Source organism: Mytilus californianus, unplaced genomic scaffold (genome assembly GCF_021869535.1).
Source record: "Mytilus californianus isolate M0D057914Y unplaced genomic scaffold, xbMytCali1.0.p SCAF_12, whole genome shotgun sequence".
NCBI classification, from domain to species: Eukaryota; Metazoa; Mollusca; class Bivalvia; order Mytilida; family Mytilidae; genus Mytilus; species Mytilus californianus.
Genome location: NW_026262604.1, coordinates 21,961,597 through 21,980,847, shown reverse-complemented (window position 1 = coordinate 21,980,847; position 19,251 = coordinate 21,961,597). Strand labels below are relative to the sequence as shown.

At 33.5% G+C, this 19,251-nt stretch overlaps 2 protein-coding genes across 2 annotated transcripts; one reads left to right on the top strand and one right to left on the bottom strand.

Annotated features, from left to right (window-relative positions):
• Positions 1 to 215: 215 nt before the first annotated feature.
• LOC127722341 (tripartite motif-containing protein 2-like) lies at positions 216 to 18,171 on the top strand. Its single transcript, XM_052229228.1, has 5 exons — positions 216 to 230; positions 11,628 to 11,740; positions 14,745 to 14,821; positions 15,265 to 15,400; positions 18,135 to 18,171. The coding sequence occupies exons 1-5, from the start codon at positions 216 to 218 to the stop codon at positions 18,169 to 18,171; spliced, it is 378 nt and encodes a 125-aa protein (XP_052085188.1).
• On the bottom strand, positions 17,852 to 18,878 carry LOC127721552 (zinc finger protein 233-like). The gene has a single exon (XM_052228319.1). The coding sequence runs from the start codon at positions 18,731 to 18,733 to the stop codon at positions 18,185 to 18,187; it is 549 nt and encodes a 182-aa protein (XP_052084279.1). The 5' UTR covers positions 18,734 to 18,878; the 3' UTR covers positions 17,852 to 18,184.
• Between the last annotated feature and the right edge of the window lie 373 nt (positions 18,879 to 19,251).

Genomic DNA, 19,251 nt, shown 5'->3' with positions numbered 1-19,251 from the left:
AACACGAAAGTACGATTTGAGAGTACTCGAAGTTACTGAAGCTAGTTAAAAGCCAAAAACAATTAATAATAAAAAAATCATGCATCATGGACATATTGCCTTTTACTTTGAATTCAAATTGTTGTTTGATTATCTTCAATTCAAGTACCCTTCACCTTTACAGACATCAATTATATTTAGTCTAATGATGATCATTTACAGTCGGTAAAATAACAATGGAAAAAGGAGGCGTAAGATTCTAAAATCATAACCGGTTGAAAATCGTCTGCATGAAATGAATCGGCGACTGTTTTTCTTTATTAATTCCTATTACTATAATATTTTAAAAGACGTCCAATCGAATCGAACCACTATAATTATAGTTTTTACAGCGACTCAAACTCAACAAAAGATGTTAGTCAGTGTCCAACAATAACGCATTTATTTATCAAACAATTGGAATGAATAGTAAACAAAATAATCATGTTCAAAGTAATATTTATCAGACGGTTGACTTTCAATGGTATATATTTAATACTAATGATACAAACACAATTTTATCCTTTGTCTATTTCAGGTCTAATAAATGACGTGAAGATTAATAACATAACAGTAATAGTGATATATTTCATTTAGAAAACATAAGAGAAAATGACAAAATGGCAACTGGATCCGTCAAAGGTAAAGAATATGATTACCTATTGACCTGCAGTCATATGTCTAGAGACATTTAAAACTCCAAAAATTTGCCATGTGTACATACTTTCTGTAAGTTATGTTTTCATACATATATCAAGTCATCCCTTTCTAAGGAAATCGTAAGTAATGGTCTTGGAAGTTCAGTATGTCGCACGTTAGTGTCTATAGAAAAAACATTCCGGAATATCGAATGTTGGACAGAGAAGCTTCCGAACAATCATTTGATAATATCAATTATTGACCGACAAGTAATACAAAAAAAAATATAATGCAACGCGTTCGAACTAAGCAATGTAATCCAGAAGGCCTTGTCATGGTGTACAGTGTGTGAGGTGGCAATGTGTGTTGCTAGTGAAAACTGCTATCGTAAGTTTAAACTGTCCTCTCGCCATAAAGTTTTGACATTACAAGAAGAACAAGTAAACAAGACTGTAACTATTTCCGGATTGATCACATGTGAATACCATTTGGATAAATGTGTCGAGATTTTTTGTGTGCATCGTAAGTGCGAAAAGGTGGTTGTAATAAAAGAAGCGGCAGCCAGTAGTAAAGAGGCAATTCAGACGACTGAATTTCTTGAGCTGATACTGAAGTGGAAAATTTTGCTGGACAAATCAATCCCAAATACTGAAAAAAATTGTGGCAAACGTTGAAATTTTGGAGAACAATTTATTTTCAGAAATTGAAAAGTTAACGAAATATATATTTGAACACGTCATTAACATGAAGAAAGGTGGACCAGGTGATATCGAAAGAATTCGAAAAGAAGAGTTAGCAGTGTCATTTGATAAGGGAGCTACCATTTGATTTTTATGGAGGGGCTAGAATGAAAAATGTTGTCCTGCCTATTTATTTTTCCCTCTATTCGGTCCTGCCTTTTTATTTTTCACTCTATTCGGTCCTGCCTTTTTTTTTTTAGTTTATCCTGACTTTTTTATTTACATAAATTGTCATCCTGCCTTTTGTTTTTGCAAATAATCTCATCCTGCCTTTTTTTTTACTCAAAACTCCTGTCCTGCCTATTTTTTTCAAATTTCATCCTAGCCCCCCCCCCCCCCCCCCCCCATAAAAATCAAATGGTAGCTCCCTAAAGCAAAAGAAATTCATTTTATAACTACCCAGACAATGGCTGCAATACAGAAAATTCATCTCTTTGCTTCTATTCATAGTCTACGTTATATAGACGTAAATAACCAATTCATTGCAGCCGGTTTAATTAAGAACTATTTTGGTTGAACGCAACAAACGGCGAGACAATAAAAGAAGTAGGTAAAAATGGTCTGTCTTGCTATATCTGCGCATATGGAAGTGACGGTTATGTTAATGCCGACGGACCGAATAGTGTGTCTTGTTTAGTATATGGTTTGAATAAATTTACTTACACGAGCCAAATGTTAACAAATCCGAAGGGAGTTGATGTCGATTTATATGGAAATTTCTACATTTGTTCACGACGTTCAAAGAGCATACATCAAATTTCACTATCGGGAGAATTGATCAGAATAATTCCATATCAAGAACTTGAGACAATGGACCCATAGATTATAAGATTCAAATTAAACAGTAATAAGTTCTTGGTTACGTCTATATCATCCAGCAAAGTTGTTGTTGCTGAGTTAATTTCAATATAATTTCTACTGGTGGAAACTGTTCAATTGAAAACTAGTTACAAAATTTATTTTTTAAATCGAAATATTTTATACATAACTAAAACATATCATTCTTCTTGAACATCATGGTTCATACATCCGGGTTTTTGAACACTTTTGTCAATATAAAACATTAAATTGATGGTGAAATAATTTAAAACACATTATTGCGTTGATAAATTCAGAAAAAATCTAGGGTACAACTCCCTCAGGCAAGTTGACCACAGCCGAATTTGGATATTTTTTTTTGTCTCTTTTTGGTCGTATGCCTGCTAAAGTAACTACGTATTGATACCTACATTTCAAATGTTTGGTTTTAGCGTTTGTGATGATTGGAAATCCAGAAAAGCGCTTTGGACGCACGGAATTTATAAGATGTTGTTTTCAGTAAGGTAATATAAAACGAATATATATGGTACAAGATCAAATGATGGAAAAAAATATCTAAACAGTCTATAAAAACTCAGTTGACCCCGAAATTTAGTTATCATTTCAGGAGGGAACTGGATATGACATATATGTAGATGCATATAAAACAGCATTCCAAGAGAATACAAAAAAAATAAAAATATCAATGGAAAATCACCTGTTTATTGCTGTTCTTTATCTTGAAATTAATAGGCAAAATACGGCCTTCGGAAAAAAACAATTGTCTAAACAGTGTGTCTAGTTCTCAAGAACCCTATTTTGAAAAACTCTGTGGAAAAGGTTATCACAGACATCTTCAAATATCTCTAATCAGCATCAAATCCTCTAAAGACTAAGAACATTAAAGTATAAATTGACAGAACCACTTTCTAAGTACGGACAGGCACCTAAGATTAGGACAGATTTAAACTATTCTTTCGGCATTCGCCCCTTCACATTTCAATTCCGACCAGTGGAATAACAAAGGAAAACGTACAATTAAAATCACAATAGAAAGGACACGTAACCCTACAGGTTGTTTTTCTCTTTTCCTCGTATGTCAACGAATAAGACTTCTCATTGAGTTTTTGGTGGGGTTCGTGTTCCTCATTCTTTAGTTTTATATGCTGTTTTGTTTACTGTTGTTTTTCTTTTAAGTCGTTTTTAGTACTTGCCATGGCGTTGTCAGTGGATCATCGACAATTTTACAAGGTTTTGTATTTTCCGCCTGTCTTTTAATTGTTCTTTTCATCTTGCGTTTTGAACAATGAGGTTGTCAGTTTCGCTTCGACCTCATTTGAATAACCCTTTCGAATCTTCCGCCTCTATTCTTACGCTATACAAACAACTAAACAGTCAAGTGAATAGAAAATAATACTATATTATATTATTCAACAAATGTAATAAGATTATTAAGGTTTGGACTAAGAACGATAACTCGGGTATAAAAAAATACAAAGTGTGCAGATTGAAGACAACGTAAATTAACAACCATTTTACTGCTGTATATCATTTTCTAGCTCCTGCGTGCACTCCCGTTGTATTTGTTAGGATCGTGCTGCAGAATATTTACTGCATATTTAGTTTTCTGTGTGTTTTTTTTTATTTTGGACTGTTGTTCAACATTTCGTCTTACTTCTTCTGTCTGTTTTTCTTTGACTTAAGGTTTTCCCGTTAATGATTATTCGTTCTATAATTGTAACATGTGTAATGTCGATCTGTAAATTTAGCGGCCCGAGAAAATATACAGTTTTCTCAAACTCAATGTGTTTGTCAATGACACAAGTACTTGACGTCATATACCAGAGACATCTGATTTTTCTAAAACATTTAATTTAAATGCTTTTAAAGTCATTCATCAAAGGAAATGCAGTTTTTCTTTAAAAATCACATCGAAAATCTCACATATTAAAAAAGATATTTTTAATAGAAACTGAATTAATTTTTGTACCATTTAATCTCCCTCGGTCTATACAATGATTTATTTCCACTTGCAGTTTCTTACTCTTATTTTTGTATAGATAAAATACAAAATACATCATTTATATGCATAGTACATTCACCAGTTAGTGAGGACGTGACTTTAAATGTCATTTACCTTGAAATGTTGATATTGAATTTATTGCAAATTGTCATCGATCATTTGTCATTTATTTCTATGCATTTGGTAATATATTTCCCCTTTTTATATATTATTCAATCAATGAAATGCTTTAAGGTGAAAGTGCATTCTTCAAATCCATAAAAATGTGTGGCTTTTGAGAATAATAGCGGTACCAATTTTTTTACACTGTAAATTATCAAGATTCTGCTTTAATCCTGAGGCAAACAAAATCACCATACACACTTCCGTCATTCGTGTAATCGAGACTCCAGTCCGTTGATGTAATTTTTCATGTAGCTGCAGAAAACATAGGTCCGTTAGCTGAGTAAACGTGAAACTGACACTTCTTCCAATTAATGCAAACTTCTGAAAATTCAAGTCGGTCTTTTAACGAAAAATTTAATACAAATTCTTATTGATTTATCGATCTATCTAAATTTAACCCACCAAACCAATCAGCCAATAAGTTTAGACTGTATAGAGGCCTAGCAGTATGTTAAAAAATATTAATTAGCTACAGTCAACAATATCTTTTAAAATAAAATACAACTTTCAGGTACGATCGTAATGATGCAATGTGCAAAAAATTTATCAGGTATCAGGAGGATCTATCAGCGTGACAACATTACAATTGCTACCCTTTTTATGATAAAAAAAATAATACATATGATGGGGGATAATTCTAAGAAAGTAGCCCAATTGTGTACATTTATATTCTCGATAACTATGCAATAAATTTTAAAAGAACAAAAATACGAAGATAGGAAAAATCAATGCACAAGGTCATGTTTTTCTCTGACTGTTTATGACGTCTTTACACTAAATCCATTGGATGTTGGATGTGTACGGATTGATAATTTAGTCTTAGATGCAAGGTTTTTTTTTATTAGTTGTTAGTGGCTGTGAACTAGTTGTCAGTAACTGCGAGTACTCTCAGGTCTGTACTTTGTGTCTTTTTGTTGTTTGGATGTACAAGTACCCGGCCACGTCCACTTGTATTTGTAGTATTTGTATTTATATCCATCTGATGAGTTAAGCCTCTTTCAACTGATTTTTATAGTTTGTTCATATGTTGTACTGTTACACCACTATCCCAGGTTAGGGGGAGGGTTGAGATCCCGCTAATATGATTAACCCCGCCACATTCTGTATGTATATGCCTGTCCCAAGTCAGGAGCCTGTAATTCAGTGGTTGTCGTTTGTTTATGTGTTACATATTTGTTTTTCGTTCATTTTTTGTACATAAATTAAGCCGTTAGTTTTCTCGTTTGAATTGTTTTACATTGTCATTTCGGGGCCTTTTATAGCTGACTGTGCGGTATGGGTTTTGCTCATTGTTGAAGGCCGTACGGTGACCTATAGTTGTTAATTTCTGTGCCATTTGGTCTCTTGTGGAGAGTTGTCTCATTGGCAATCATACTACATCTTCCTATTTATATGTAAACTATAATAACATTAACGGAATTAATTTTACTGTTTTAGATGGGCGTTTCGACAATGAATATCTCTCTCGAACCCAAGATATATGAAAATCCGAAAGATTATACAAATATTGAGCAGAATGAATTGTGCTATTGTAAAAACTTTGCAGACACCTACATTGTGCTTTCTAATACTTTGAATTACGAGTGGATATATGCTTAGCATGAAAATCTGTGTAACAGTTATCCAGCCAAGGTGTGTCTGTGTGATCACTCCGGGTTTTAAGATGGTTCAAAATTCAGAATTGAAGACATAGCATGAAAATAATTATGTTTTTTTTTATGATTTGCAGAAAGTTTAAACACCATGTAAATCATCTACTACCAACCTTTCACATGTACTTTGCCGTACGATTAAAAATAAGTTAGAGGTCGAACACAGGTACCACAGTTTAGATATATACTTGTACTTCCTTTGTAAAAGAATTAATGCGAACAGATAATATATCAAATTTAAGAAGTTGATAAGAGTCAAATATACAGTTTTCTCAAACTCAATGTGTTTGTCAATGACACAAGTACTTGACGTCATATACCAGAGACATCTGATTTTTCTAAAACATTTAATTTAAATGCTTTTAAAGTCATTCATCAAAGGAAATGCAGTTTTTCTTTAAAAATCACATCGAAAATCTCACATATTAAAAAAGATATTTTTAATAGAAACTGAATTAATTTTTGTACCATTTAATCTCCCTCGGTCTATACAATGATTTATTTCCACTTGCAGTTTCTTACTCTTATTTTTGTATAGATAAAATACAAAATACATCATTTATATGCATAGTACATTCACCAGTTAGTGAGGACGTGACTTTAAATGTCATTTACCTTGAAATGTTGATATTGAATTTATTGCAAATTGTCATCGATCATTTGTCATTTATTTCTATGCATTTGGTAATATATTTCCCCTTTTTATATATTATTCAATCAATGAAATGCTTTAAGGTGAAAGTGCATTCTTCAAATCCATAAAAATGTGTGGCTTTTGAGAATAATAGCGGTACCAATTTTTTTACACTGTAAATTATCAAGATTCTGCTTTAATCCTGAGGCAAACAAAATCACCATACACACTTCCGTCATTCGTGTAATCGAGACTCCAGTCCGTTGATGTAATTTTTCATGTAGCTGCAGAAAACATAGGTCCGTTAGCTGAGTAAACGTGAAACTGACACTTCTTCCAATTAATGCAAACTTCTGAAAATTCAAGTCGGTCTTTTAACGAAAAATTTAATACAAATTCTTATTGATTTATCGATCTATCTAAATTTAACCCACCAAACCAATCAGCCAATAAGTTTAGACTGTATAGAGGCCTAGCAGTATGTTAAAAAATATTAATTAGCTACAGTCAACAATATCTTTTAAAATAAAATACAACTTTCAGGTACGATCGTAATGATGCAATGTGCAAAAAATTTATCAGGTATCAGGAGGATCTATCAGCGTGACAACATTACAATTGCTACCCTTTTTATGATAAAAAAAATAATACATATGATGGGGGATAATTCTAAGAAAGTAGCCCAATTGTGTACATTTATATTCTCGATAACTATGCAATAAATTTTAAAAGAACAAAAATACGAAGATAGGAAAAATCAATGCACAAGGTCATGTTTTTCTCTGACTGTTTATGACGTCTTTACACTAAATCCATTGGATGTTGGATGTGTACGGATTGATAATTTAGTCTTAGATGCAAGGTTTTTTTTTATTAGTTGTTAGTGGCTGTGAACTAGTTGTCAGTAACTGCGAGTACTCTCAGGTCTGTACTTTGTGTCTTTTTGTTGTTTGGATGTACAAGTACCCGGCCACGTCCACTTGTATTTGTAGTATTTGTATTTATATCCATCTGATGAGTTAAGCCTCTTTCAACTGATTTTTATAGTTTGTTCATATGTTGTTCTGTTACACCACTATCCCAGGTTAGGGGGAGGGTTGAGATCCCGCTAATATGATTAACCCCGCCACATTCTGTATGTATATGCCTGTCCCAAGTCAGGAGCCTGTAATTCAGTGGTTGTCGTTTGTTTATGTGTTACATATTTGTTTTTCGTTCATTTTTTGTACATAAATTAAGCCGTTAGTTTTCTCGTTTGAATTGTTTTACATTGTCATTTCGGGGCCTTTTATAGCTGACTGTGCGGTATGGGTTTTGCTCATTGTTGAAGGCCGTACGGTGACCTATAGTTGTTAATTTCTGTGCCATTTGGTCTCTTGTGGAGAGTTGTCTCATTGGCAATCATACTACATCTTCCTATTTATATGTAAACTATAATAACATTAACGGAATTAATTTTACTGTTTTAGATGGGCGTTTCGACAATGAATATCTCTCTCGAACCCAAGATATATGAAAATCCGAAAAATTATACAAATATTGAGCAGAATGAATTGTGCTATTGTGAAAACTTTGCAGACACCTACATTGTGCTTTCTAATACTTTGAATTACGAGTGGATATATGCTTAGCATGAAAATCTGTGTAACAGTTATCCAGCCAAGGTGTGTCTATGTGATCACTCCGGGTTTTAAGATGGTTCAAAATTCAGAATTGAAGACATAGCATGAAAATAATTATGTTTTTTTTTATGATTTGCAGAAAGTTTAAACACCATGTAAATCATCTACTACCAACCTTTCACATGTACTTTGCCGTACGATTAAAAATAAGTTAGAGGTCGAACACAGGTACCACAGTTTAGATATATACTTGTACTTCCTTTGTAAAAGAATTAATGCGAACAGATAATATATCAAATTTAAGAAGTTGATAAGAGTCATGACACTGTTTATCAGTATCTTATACTCGTGTCAGTAATTGAATAACATTTGGTACAATGTAACGAAGTAAGTCGTTTGGATTACCAAGTGGCCAATGTTATACAAAACTAAATTTAAAGATAAATTTTATAAAGAAAACAAGAATCAAGTAAACTCAACATAGAGGAAATAATAAAACAAATGTTACTTAATAAACATACACAAAACAGAACTAAATAAATGTAACGCCATTTTTATTACAGATAAAATTAAAATTGAGAATGGAAATGGGGAATGTGTCAAAGAGACAACTACCCGACCACAGAACAGACAACAGCCGAAGGCCACCAACAGGTCTTCAATGCAGCGAGAAATTCCCGCACCCGGAGGCGTCCTTCAGCTGGCCCCTAAACAAATATATATACTAGTTCAGTGATAATGAACGCCATACTAAACTCCAAATTGTACACAAGAAACTAAAATTAAAAATAATACAAGACTAACAAAGGCTAGAGGCTCCTGACTTGGGACAGGCGCAAAAATGCGGCGGGGTTAAACATGTTTATGAGATCTCAACCCTCCCCCTATACCTCTAGCCAATGTAGAAAAGTAAACGCATAACAATACGCACATTAAAATTCAGTTCAAGAGAAGTCCGAGTCTGATGTCAGAAGATGTAACCAAAGAAAATAAACAAAATGACAATAATACATAAATAACAACAGACTACTAGCAGTTAACTGACATGCCAGCTCCAGGCTTCAATTAAACTGATTGAAAGATTATGTCTTCATCATATGAATATCAGGCACAATCCTTCCCGTTAGGGGTTTAGTATCATACCATCATAACATATATGAGAAGAACATAACCCGTGTCATGCCAACAACTGGTTTTTAAATAAATGTGTTTAGTGCCGCTGCAAAGACCCTATAAGTGAATCAATATTAACGCCAAAATATGCAATCTTTAATGACCTGACAACAGTATCGTAACTATATCCCTTCTTAATAAGTCTATTTAAAGATTTTGTTAGTTTCAGAGGTGAATACTGACATTTTTGTGCTTTATAAAGAATATTTCCATAAAAAATTGGATGTGAAATACCTGAACGTATAAGAAGTCTGCATGTTGAGCTATATTTACGAATGATGTCCTTATACCGATGATAAAATTTAGTAAATGTTTTGACTAGTTTGTGATATCGAAAACCCTGGTGTAATAATTTTTCAGTAATACATAAATTTCTCTCGTTAAAATCTAAAACATTGTTACATACACGAGCGAATCGTACAAGTTGAGATATATAAACACCGTAAGATGGTGACAAGGGAACGTCACCATCTAAAAATGGATAATTAACGATAGGAAATGAAAAATCATCTCTTTTATCATATATTTTAGTATTAAGCTTTCCGTTAATGATATAGATATCAAGATCGAGGAAAGGGCAGTGGTCATTGTTAGTATTAGCTTTATTTAAAGTAAGTTCAACAGGATAAATTTCTTTAGTATACATACTGAAGTCGTCATTATTGAGAGCCAAAATTATTGAGACACCATTTATATCCGACATGTCGACGGTTTTAACAACAAAATCGGGCCTAAAAACAACTGCAAACTAAACATTGAACACAAAAATGTATACATTTTTATAAAATAGCAATGATCTGTTCATCTGGACCGCGAGCAAGAAATATCATCTCCACAGTAAAACAGACCTCAATGTACCATATAAATAAGTATAAATGTCTTACTAAAGTGTTGTAATTATAAGGCTCGTGACATCCTTGTTCTGAATTGACAATAATAATACCCAACTGCTATTTTAACTAACTCTCCAACTCCTCACAGGACTATGCTTTATAATGTGTAAACTTACTTGTGAAAGTACAATGGGTGCCTAATCACGTGATGCTCAATGTTTGTCTTGGCTGCAATTTCTCAAATAGTAAATTTAAATTCTTGAAGAATCAAAAACTCAAACGGTGTAATCGTTGGGTTACTTGTGTTCATCCTCTGTAACCACTGCAATGGAGCATGAGCAGTACCAATAGTGAACACTTTACCCTCCAGATAATTTCGTAACATTTATACCACCCAAACTATTGCAAATAAAATATCGATCCTGTTATACAGAGTCACTACAGATGCAACATGTTCAATTCTTATAAAATTTTTATATATGAAAGTTATTTTGTGTTTTGTCTGACCAATGAACTTTATTTTGTGCATTTTCTATTTAAGGTTTGTTAACGGTACGGATATGTCTGAAAACGGTGGTATGGATTTTCGGTAAAAGCCTATCAGTCTTAGAAATGACCCATCCTGTTTCTTAGTTAAAAGTATCGGAAACTGTCGTATAGCAGAAACCTTGTCCTAAACAGGTTTAATATTGCCGCTTTCTGCAATATGACCAAAAAGTTCTAGCTCCCCATAGCCGAATGAATGCTTACTCGGTTTGACAACGAGCTTTTTCTGTCTCAACTCATCAAATACTGCCTCCAAATGCTCAATGTGGTACCCTCAAGTGTCGCTAAATATACCGTTATATCACCAATGAACGAATTAGCAGAATCCTCGTATCGTGCAATGACCTAGTCTATCATACGGACGAAAGTAACACCTGAATTAATCTTTCAAAACGGAGTGACAGCAAAATCCATAAAAACCGAAAATTCAAACGGTTTCAACCAACGGAACTAGTGAAAAACAACTATCGTATATTAGGCTTTCGAAAACACAAATAAAACAAATACACGTAATATCAACATAAAACGCGAGAACAAAAAAAATATTTATTATAACAAAATAAAACGGCCAGGACGGAAAAGATCAAAATAAACACATGAATCCGATATCTTTTTCATTGGATTTTTTACTTTGGATCAATAATGATTTCATTATAGATTTATTTTATAAATGTTTAACGTTCAAGTCATGCAATGTAGCAAACGAATACAAAGCGATACTATTTAAACTGGATATAAAAAGATAACAATGTCAAAATGGCGACTGGACAAGAATGTGTCGTAGAGGAAAAAGGGCGACTTATTAACTTGTAGTATATGTCTAGAGACATATAAAACTCCAAAGTATTTACCATGTCTACATACTTTCTGTAAGTTATGCATTCATACATACATTCAGTCATCCGTTTCCAAATAAAACATTAATAATGGTTTCAAGTGTCCGGTTTGTCGATCATTCGTGTATGTTGGAAATCGTTCCAGTAATCCTAAATGTTGGGTAGGGGAACTTCCGAACAATTATTTGATTATATCGATAGTAACAGAACTTACAGACAGAACGACTGAAATCTCCAGTTTAAAATCTACCGTTGGTACCTGACACAGGACATTAAGTACATGTATCAATGATGGGTCCGAAATTCAGTGTTTGATTGAGGTCAAAAAGTTGGCTCCAATGAAAGAAAAAATCGAAAATGAAATAAAAACTGCAACATAAAACATTGATGAAAGGTTAATCAATTTTTAAGGAAATCCTGTCCTAGAAAAATTTCAAGAAAACGTAAAATCGCTCGGTAAAATTACAAATCTTTAAACAAAGCGTGGAGTCGGAGGCACTATGTGATCTTTTGATCAATTCGTTACAGAAACCGCAAGAACAAAATTCCTAACTGGAAAACTGAAAACGCTGTTTACCCTCGACGCAGTCAAAAACCAACGGGTATGCAGTGCGTGGAATATTTACTGAAGAATTTATATGTAACACACATCAAAATATCTTGATTTAATCTCAACGGTTTATTTCAGTATGATATCAAGTTTGACTGTGATCCATATGATATCGCAAAATTTTGAGAAAATGAGTTAGCAGTGTCATTTCCTAATTCTAAGATCATTCAGTTGGTAAATATCAAGACAATGACCATCGCAAGGCAAATCCACCTTCCTGTTTCGATTTATGGTTTACGATATTTAGATTTAAATGACCAATTCGTTGCTGCATGTATCAACAAAATTATTTGGTTTAATGCGACAAACGATAAAAAAATTATAGAAACAAAAACAGTTGGGGAAACATAATATATTTGTTATTATGAAAGCAATAGTTATGTGTATGCCGATGGATCGAATAGTGCGTCTTGTTCAGCAAATCGGGAAATGAAATTCACTTACAAATGACTCTGGAGGTGTGTCTCTCTGGTGGTGTGCCTAATATTGGCAGAAGTTATATATAATGCATTTTTGATGATTTTATCCTGAGACGAAAACAAAAAGTTGTCAAATCGTAGAGGAAATGGTATAGATGTCTAAGGAAATATTTACTTGATATTCTCATGATTCATCAATCTGGGTGTCTTGTCAGTATTGTCAATCAAACACTCATTTAATGTATTCATTAAGATAAAATAAATATCTACTGTACTAAACAGTAATACATTTTTGGTAACTTTACGCTCATCCGGGAAAGTTGTTGTTTCAGAAATAACCTAACTAAAATTTCTTTAAATAACATTTAAAGAGAAAACTTCTGATTTTTTATGAATCTATAATTAATTATAACATATATCTCTACTTGATTCATCCATTCAAATGTTTAGATAGTTATGTTAATGTAACGCACATATGTAGTATGGATTTTATTTAATGAAGACTAAATATTAAAGCATTTCATGTCACTTGGTTGATAAGCATAGAACAAATGTCATGGTAAACTCAATGCAAAAAATGACAGTCATTGTTTATATGTGGCCACATCATTCAATTATAACAGTCACGTTGATCTCATGATATAGCTTGATCACCTTTAGTGTTGTAGTTCATGTGTTCGATAACCGTCTGGGTCAAACCAAAGACTTGAAAATGGTATTTGCTGCTTCCTCACTAAGCAAGCGATATTTAGAAGAGCAAAGCATAGTCTGTTTGGAATGGTATGGCCGGGTAGGGTGGTACGTGTCCCGTTGACCTGTCCCATTATTTGTGTCGATCTTGTGTACAACAGAGTTCCTATCTATAAACTCATCATAGATAACAGGCTTAAAATTTTGCAACTGGACGTTAAACAGAATAATCAACCTCATATTCGTGATTACTATTTAATGGAATCATATTTGATGTACAGAGCTAGAACCAAATATTTGCTGTCAAATTAAATTTAGTTGTAACTAAAGTTTAAAATTCATTGATTTGAACTGTAAATGAACCAAAAATTACTTCCTTACTAAAAGTTACATGATTTACATCCATACTCACAATCAGGAAAATTAAAAAACCAAAGGAGTCCAAACATTTGACAAACTTAAACAATTCCTACCATTTCATCGTAATTGTTGTGTCTTCTACCATCTACAAAGCAGTTTATTAAAATTTCCAATATTATAAAAAAGTCCCTACATTACCAAGACCTATCCATAAATGAAATGCCTATAAACATGATAAAGGAAGTCATGCTTAATTATAAACAATATTTGTTCAATTAATAGATTTCGTCATGGTTTGCTTTAACATGTTAAAATTATAGTACAGCAATTTACACCAAATATTAAGTTATCGTGATGAGTGAATTGTCAACAGTGTATTTTTGTGTATATTCTGCATGATGTAAAGTTTTGCTGGATTTACCATACTTCGAAATCTCGCCTTGGTTTCAACACTGTTTTCTGCGATCTTGGACAGATTCCAACCCAACCCAAACCTTTATGAAATATTGCAACAATGTATTTGATGGCGTTTAATGATCTTGGAACAGATGCTAACGGTCAAAATATTTCATTGACTGATTGAAAATCGTCAAGAATAATCAAAACATCTGTACAATAATATCTACGTAAAAAAACCTTTATAATAAGTTTTCGTAATTGATTGATTCTATCGAATCACTAACATTATTTGCAAAATCTATCGGTGATCTTACGAAAATACAAACACGTTTATTCGTATCGTAGGACGGGAAAACACTGTAATCTCCTGCAATATTATCTTTAAACATATGATTGACATTCATTTGGATACGTATACCGGTACTTCATGTACGAACATTAACATTCATCGTGTATCTATTATAGACGCATTATCTCTAATCTACAAAGTTCAATAATTAAACTGTATATTGATAAATTATCAATGTAACAATAACTATATCTTTCATTCATGAGACATACGAGACACATGAAAAAATGTCGACTAGATCAGTAAAAGTAGGAAAAGAAGAAGATGACCTGTTGACATGTAGTATATGTCTACAGACGTATATAGTTATCAAAGGTACCAGGATTATAATTTAATACGCCAGACGCGCGTTTCGTCTACATAAGACTCATCAATGACGCTCAAATATTTACCATGTCTACCTACTTTCTGTAAAGTATGCATTAATCAGTACATTTTGGCTTCCGTTACAAAAGACAAAAACGGGAATAAAGGCTTCAGCTGTCCCGTTTGTCGACAATTTGTGTCTATTGGTGAGCAGTCCAGTAATCGGGAATGTTGGGCAGAGGAACTTACGGACAATCATTTAATTATATCGATGATTGACCGAAAGGCTTTACAGAAGCAAGAAAAACTGTGCAACGTTTGCGAACTTAGCAATGTTAATCAAAAGGCTGTGTCATGGTGTACCGTGTGTCAGGAAGCACTGTGTTGTACTTGCGAAAACTACCATCGTAAGTTTAAAATGTCCTCCAACCATAAAATTCTTACATTACAAGAGGAACAAGCAGACAAGACAACGGCTGTTTCCTGTTCTATCACGTGCGAAGACCATTCGGATAAATTTATAATGATTTATTGTGTAGATCACAATAAGCCATGCTGCACTGTATGCGCAACCGTAAAACATCGAAAGTGCGAAAAAGTCGTTGTAATAGAAGATGCTGCAGCCGGCGTTAAGGATTCAAAGCAGACGACTGAATTTCTAGAGCTTATTATGCAATGGAAAACGATACTTGATAAATCCATCGAAGACACAGAGAAAAATATGGCTAGCGTTGAAAATTTGGATAACAATATATTTTCAAAAATCGAAAGTTTGAAGAAAGACATAATGGAACATGTCAATAAAATGGAAAAAGCTGCAAAAGCCGAATTGACCATCACAAAGAAAGAAATACGTATACAACTTTCAGACAAACTGACTGAAATGTCGAGTTTAACGTCGACCATAGATAACTGGCACATGATTTGTTTGTACATGTGTGAAAGATGGGTCCGATATTCAGTGTTTGATTGAGATCAACAAACTGATTCCGATGAAAGATAAAATAGAAGCTGAAATAGTTAAAGCTACTTCAGACATTGATGAAAAATCATTTAGTTTTGAAAGAAACCGTGTAGTAGAAAACTTTGAAGAAGAGGTTAAATCTCTTGGCCAAATCCGCATTGAAAGTAAACATGAAACTATTCAGTCAGAGTCACTTTGGTCTTCTTCAATTGATTCGGTTCCGAACCAGAAAGAACCTAACTTCCATACTGGGAAGGTGAACTCGCTCTTTACTCTTGATGCAGGGGATAACAGATGGTCAGCAGTCTGAGGAATATTTACTGAAGAATTCATTTTCATAAGTAACTTATATAAGAAAAAACTCCTAAAGTTTTATCTCAACGGCGTATTTCATTCAGATATTCAGTTTCACAATGGACCATATGATATCGCAAAATTCAGAGAAGATAAGTTAGCAGTGGCCTTTATAGATTCACAAGAAATATAGTTGATCAATATTCACACAATGACCATTGGATGGAAAATCGTACTTCCTGTACCAGTTGGTGGATTACGTTATATAAATGTACATAACCAATTTGTCGATCACTGCATGCGATACATTTATTGTGTGGTTAAATGCGACAAACGGTCAGAAAATTAAAGAAACAAAAACAAATGGTAATACGTTTTATATATGTGCGTATGAAAGCAACAGTTACGTTTATGCCGATGGACCGAAAAGCGTGATTTGTACATCCGGTGGTACGAAACAGTTTACTTACAAAAATCAAAAATTGTCCAGTCCGAGAGGAATTGATGTGGATTTCCTTGGAAACCTTTACATTTGTTCTAAGAAATCAAGCAATATACATCAAATTTCACCATCAGGAAAACTGATAAGAATAATTTCATGTGAAGACATTGGGAAAGTGAAGCCATGGGATATAAGGTTCAAACAAAACAGTAATACATTTCTAGTAACCTCCCTCTCCTCCGGTAGAGTTGTTGTTGTGGAAATAATTTGACTTTAATCTCTTTAAAGTGAAATATTCCCTCAGTTTTAGTTTGTAACCCGGACTTGTTTTTATCCCTATCGATTTATGAGTTTCGAACAGCGGTATACTACTGTTGCCTTTATTTATATATAATTAAAAGTATCATTCTACTTCAAGATCATGAGTCATCCATCCTGGTGTCTAAAAATAATTGTCAATAAAACACTTCTAACATGTTCTTTCAGATGAAAAAAAAACCACATATATATTATACACAATTAGTTGATGGAGCAAAATATTCATACAGTTTTAATGTTTAGTTGACCCCATAGAAAATTTCATAGAAAACAGTCATCATTTCAGGAACAATTTTTGTATGCAGATTATGTATAGATATATTTACTTCTTGTTGTTGGTTTGTTGGTATAAAGCTTTTAAACTGCTTAATAGGTATATCATGGGGTCAGTGTTTATTGTAGAAGAAGCCGGAATACCCGAAAAGAATCTCCGACCTTTGGTAGGAAAATCGCAATCCTTGTAAAATACGATCGGAGTCGAACACACCTTGGAATGGTGATCTCGCCGAGAGGGGTGCTTGGATACAAGACAAATGTGCATGGGACAAATTTATATGAGAGTACTAGTCTAACGCAGTCCACAGAAACAAACATTTGTCTATACATTATGCCAAGTACTTGTTGAACAGTGTCGCGAAAAATTGTCGATACATTTTGAAAAATTTGAAATCTACATCAAATTAAAGGCCAAAAAAATAAGATATAAAGTAGCGGGATTTTCTCGCTGCGTTGAAAACCCATTGGTGGCATTCGGCTGTTGTCTGCTCTTTGCATGGTCGGGTTGTTGTCTCTTTGACATATTCCCCATTTCCATTCTCAATTTTACTGATATACTTAGTATAGCATGTTGTGCTCAATTATGTTTTGTGTACAATAGTATTATAAACTGTTAACACAGTCACAGAGATATGTCTTGCCTTTTTGTACTTCTGATAATCATAATGCAAATGTTGAAATTAAAATAGAAATACTTTAACATGTAAGTTATGCAAATATTCAAAGTCAATGAACCATGACTGAAGGTACATGGCAAAACAATCTCCATGGAACTGAGATGTGCCAATGCTAATACAACTGCATACCAAATACCATAGACTTATCATAAGTCGTTCCCTTTAAACAAACCTAAACACAAACATTGACTTGTAAACTATGTAAAAGTTTCAAAGTCAATGAACCATGATGAGGGGTGGGGCTATATAAAGAATTGGTAGAAGTTACATGGCTAACATCTTGGGCTGGTGGACAAGACAAATCGACCAGAGATGTATTGTAGTTTGTACATGATTTAATTTTGTAAACAGGAAATGGTATAAGACTGGAAATTCTGCCACAAACTGAAATTTTTGTCACGTCATACTTTACATTTATGAAGTTTTTCACCAGTATGTGTTCTCCTATGTCTCTGTAAGATACCATTTTGACTAAATGCTTTACCACATACATCACATTTGTAAGGTTTTTCACCAGTATGTGTTCTCATATGTTTCTGTAAGTTACCTTTTAGACTAAATACTTTACAGCATACATCACATTTGTAAGATTTTTCACCCGTATGAGTTTTTATATGTGTTTCTAAGGTATGACTATGAAGAAATGATTTACCACAAACATCACATTTGTGAGGTTTTTCACCAGTATGTGTTTTCACGTGTGCTTTTAAGTTATGACTGTGAAGATAATCTTTACCACATACATCACATTTATGATGTTTATCACCTGTGTGTATTCCCATGTGTGTCTGCAAGTGTTTTCTCTGACCAAATCCTTTTCCACATATATCACATTTATGAGGTTTTTCACCAGTATGAGTTCTCATGTGTGCCTTTAATTCAGCATTTTGTATAAAGTCTTTACCACATATATCACATTTATAAGGTCTTTCTCCTGTATGTATATGCATATGTCTCCGTAAGTGTTCTCTCAGACCAAACCCCTTTCAACATACTTCACATTTATAGGGTTGATCATCAGTGCTCCTAGTGTGTGTTCTTATGTGTCTCAATAATTGGTGATTCTGCCTTAACCCGTTTCCACATACACCACATTTAAAAGTTTTTTCACCAGTGTGTATTCTCATGTGTATCTGTAAAGTTTGTTTGGTTCGAAACTCTTTATCACAATCATCACATTTAAAATCCTTAGATTCCGTATGTGTTCTCATGTGTGTCTTTAATTTTGCCTCACTATTCCACTCTTTTCCACACACTTCACATGTATTACTGTCCCTGCCAGTGTGCAATCTTGTGTGTTCCTGCATGGGGTGATCTGTAGTGTAATCAAGGGAGACTACCTTGGAAGCAGCTATATTTTCCTAGCAAGACATTTATACTTCTTTCTATACTTTTGTTTGTTATTCTTCCTCTTTATTACAGGCCTGGAGTCGGATTAAGAGAAACTAATTCATTAATTTAATACAAA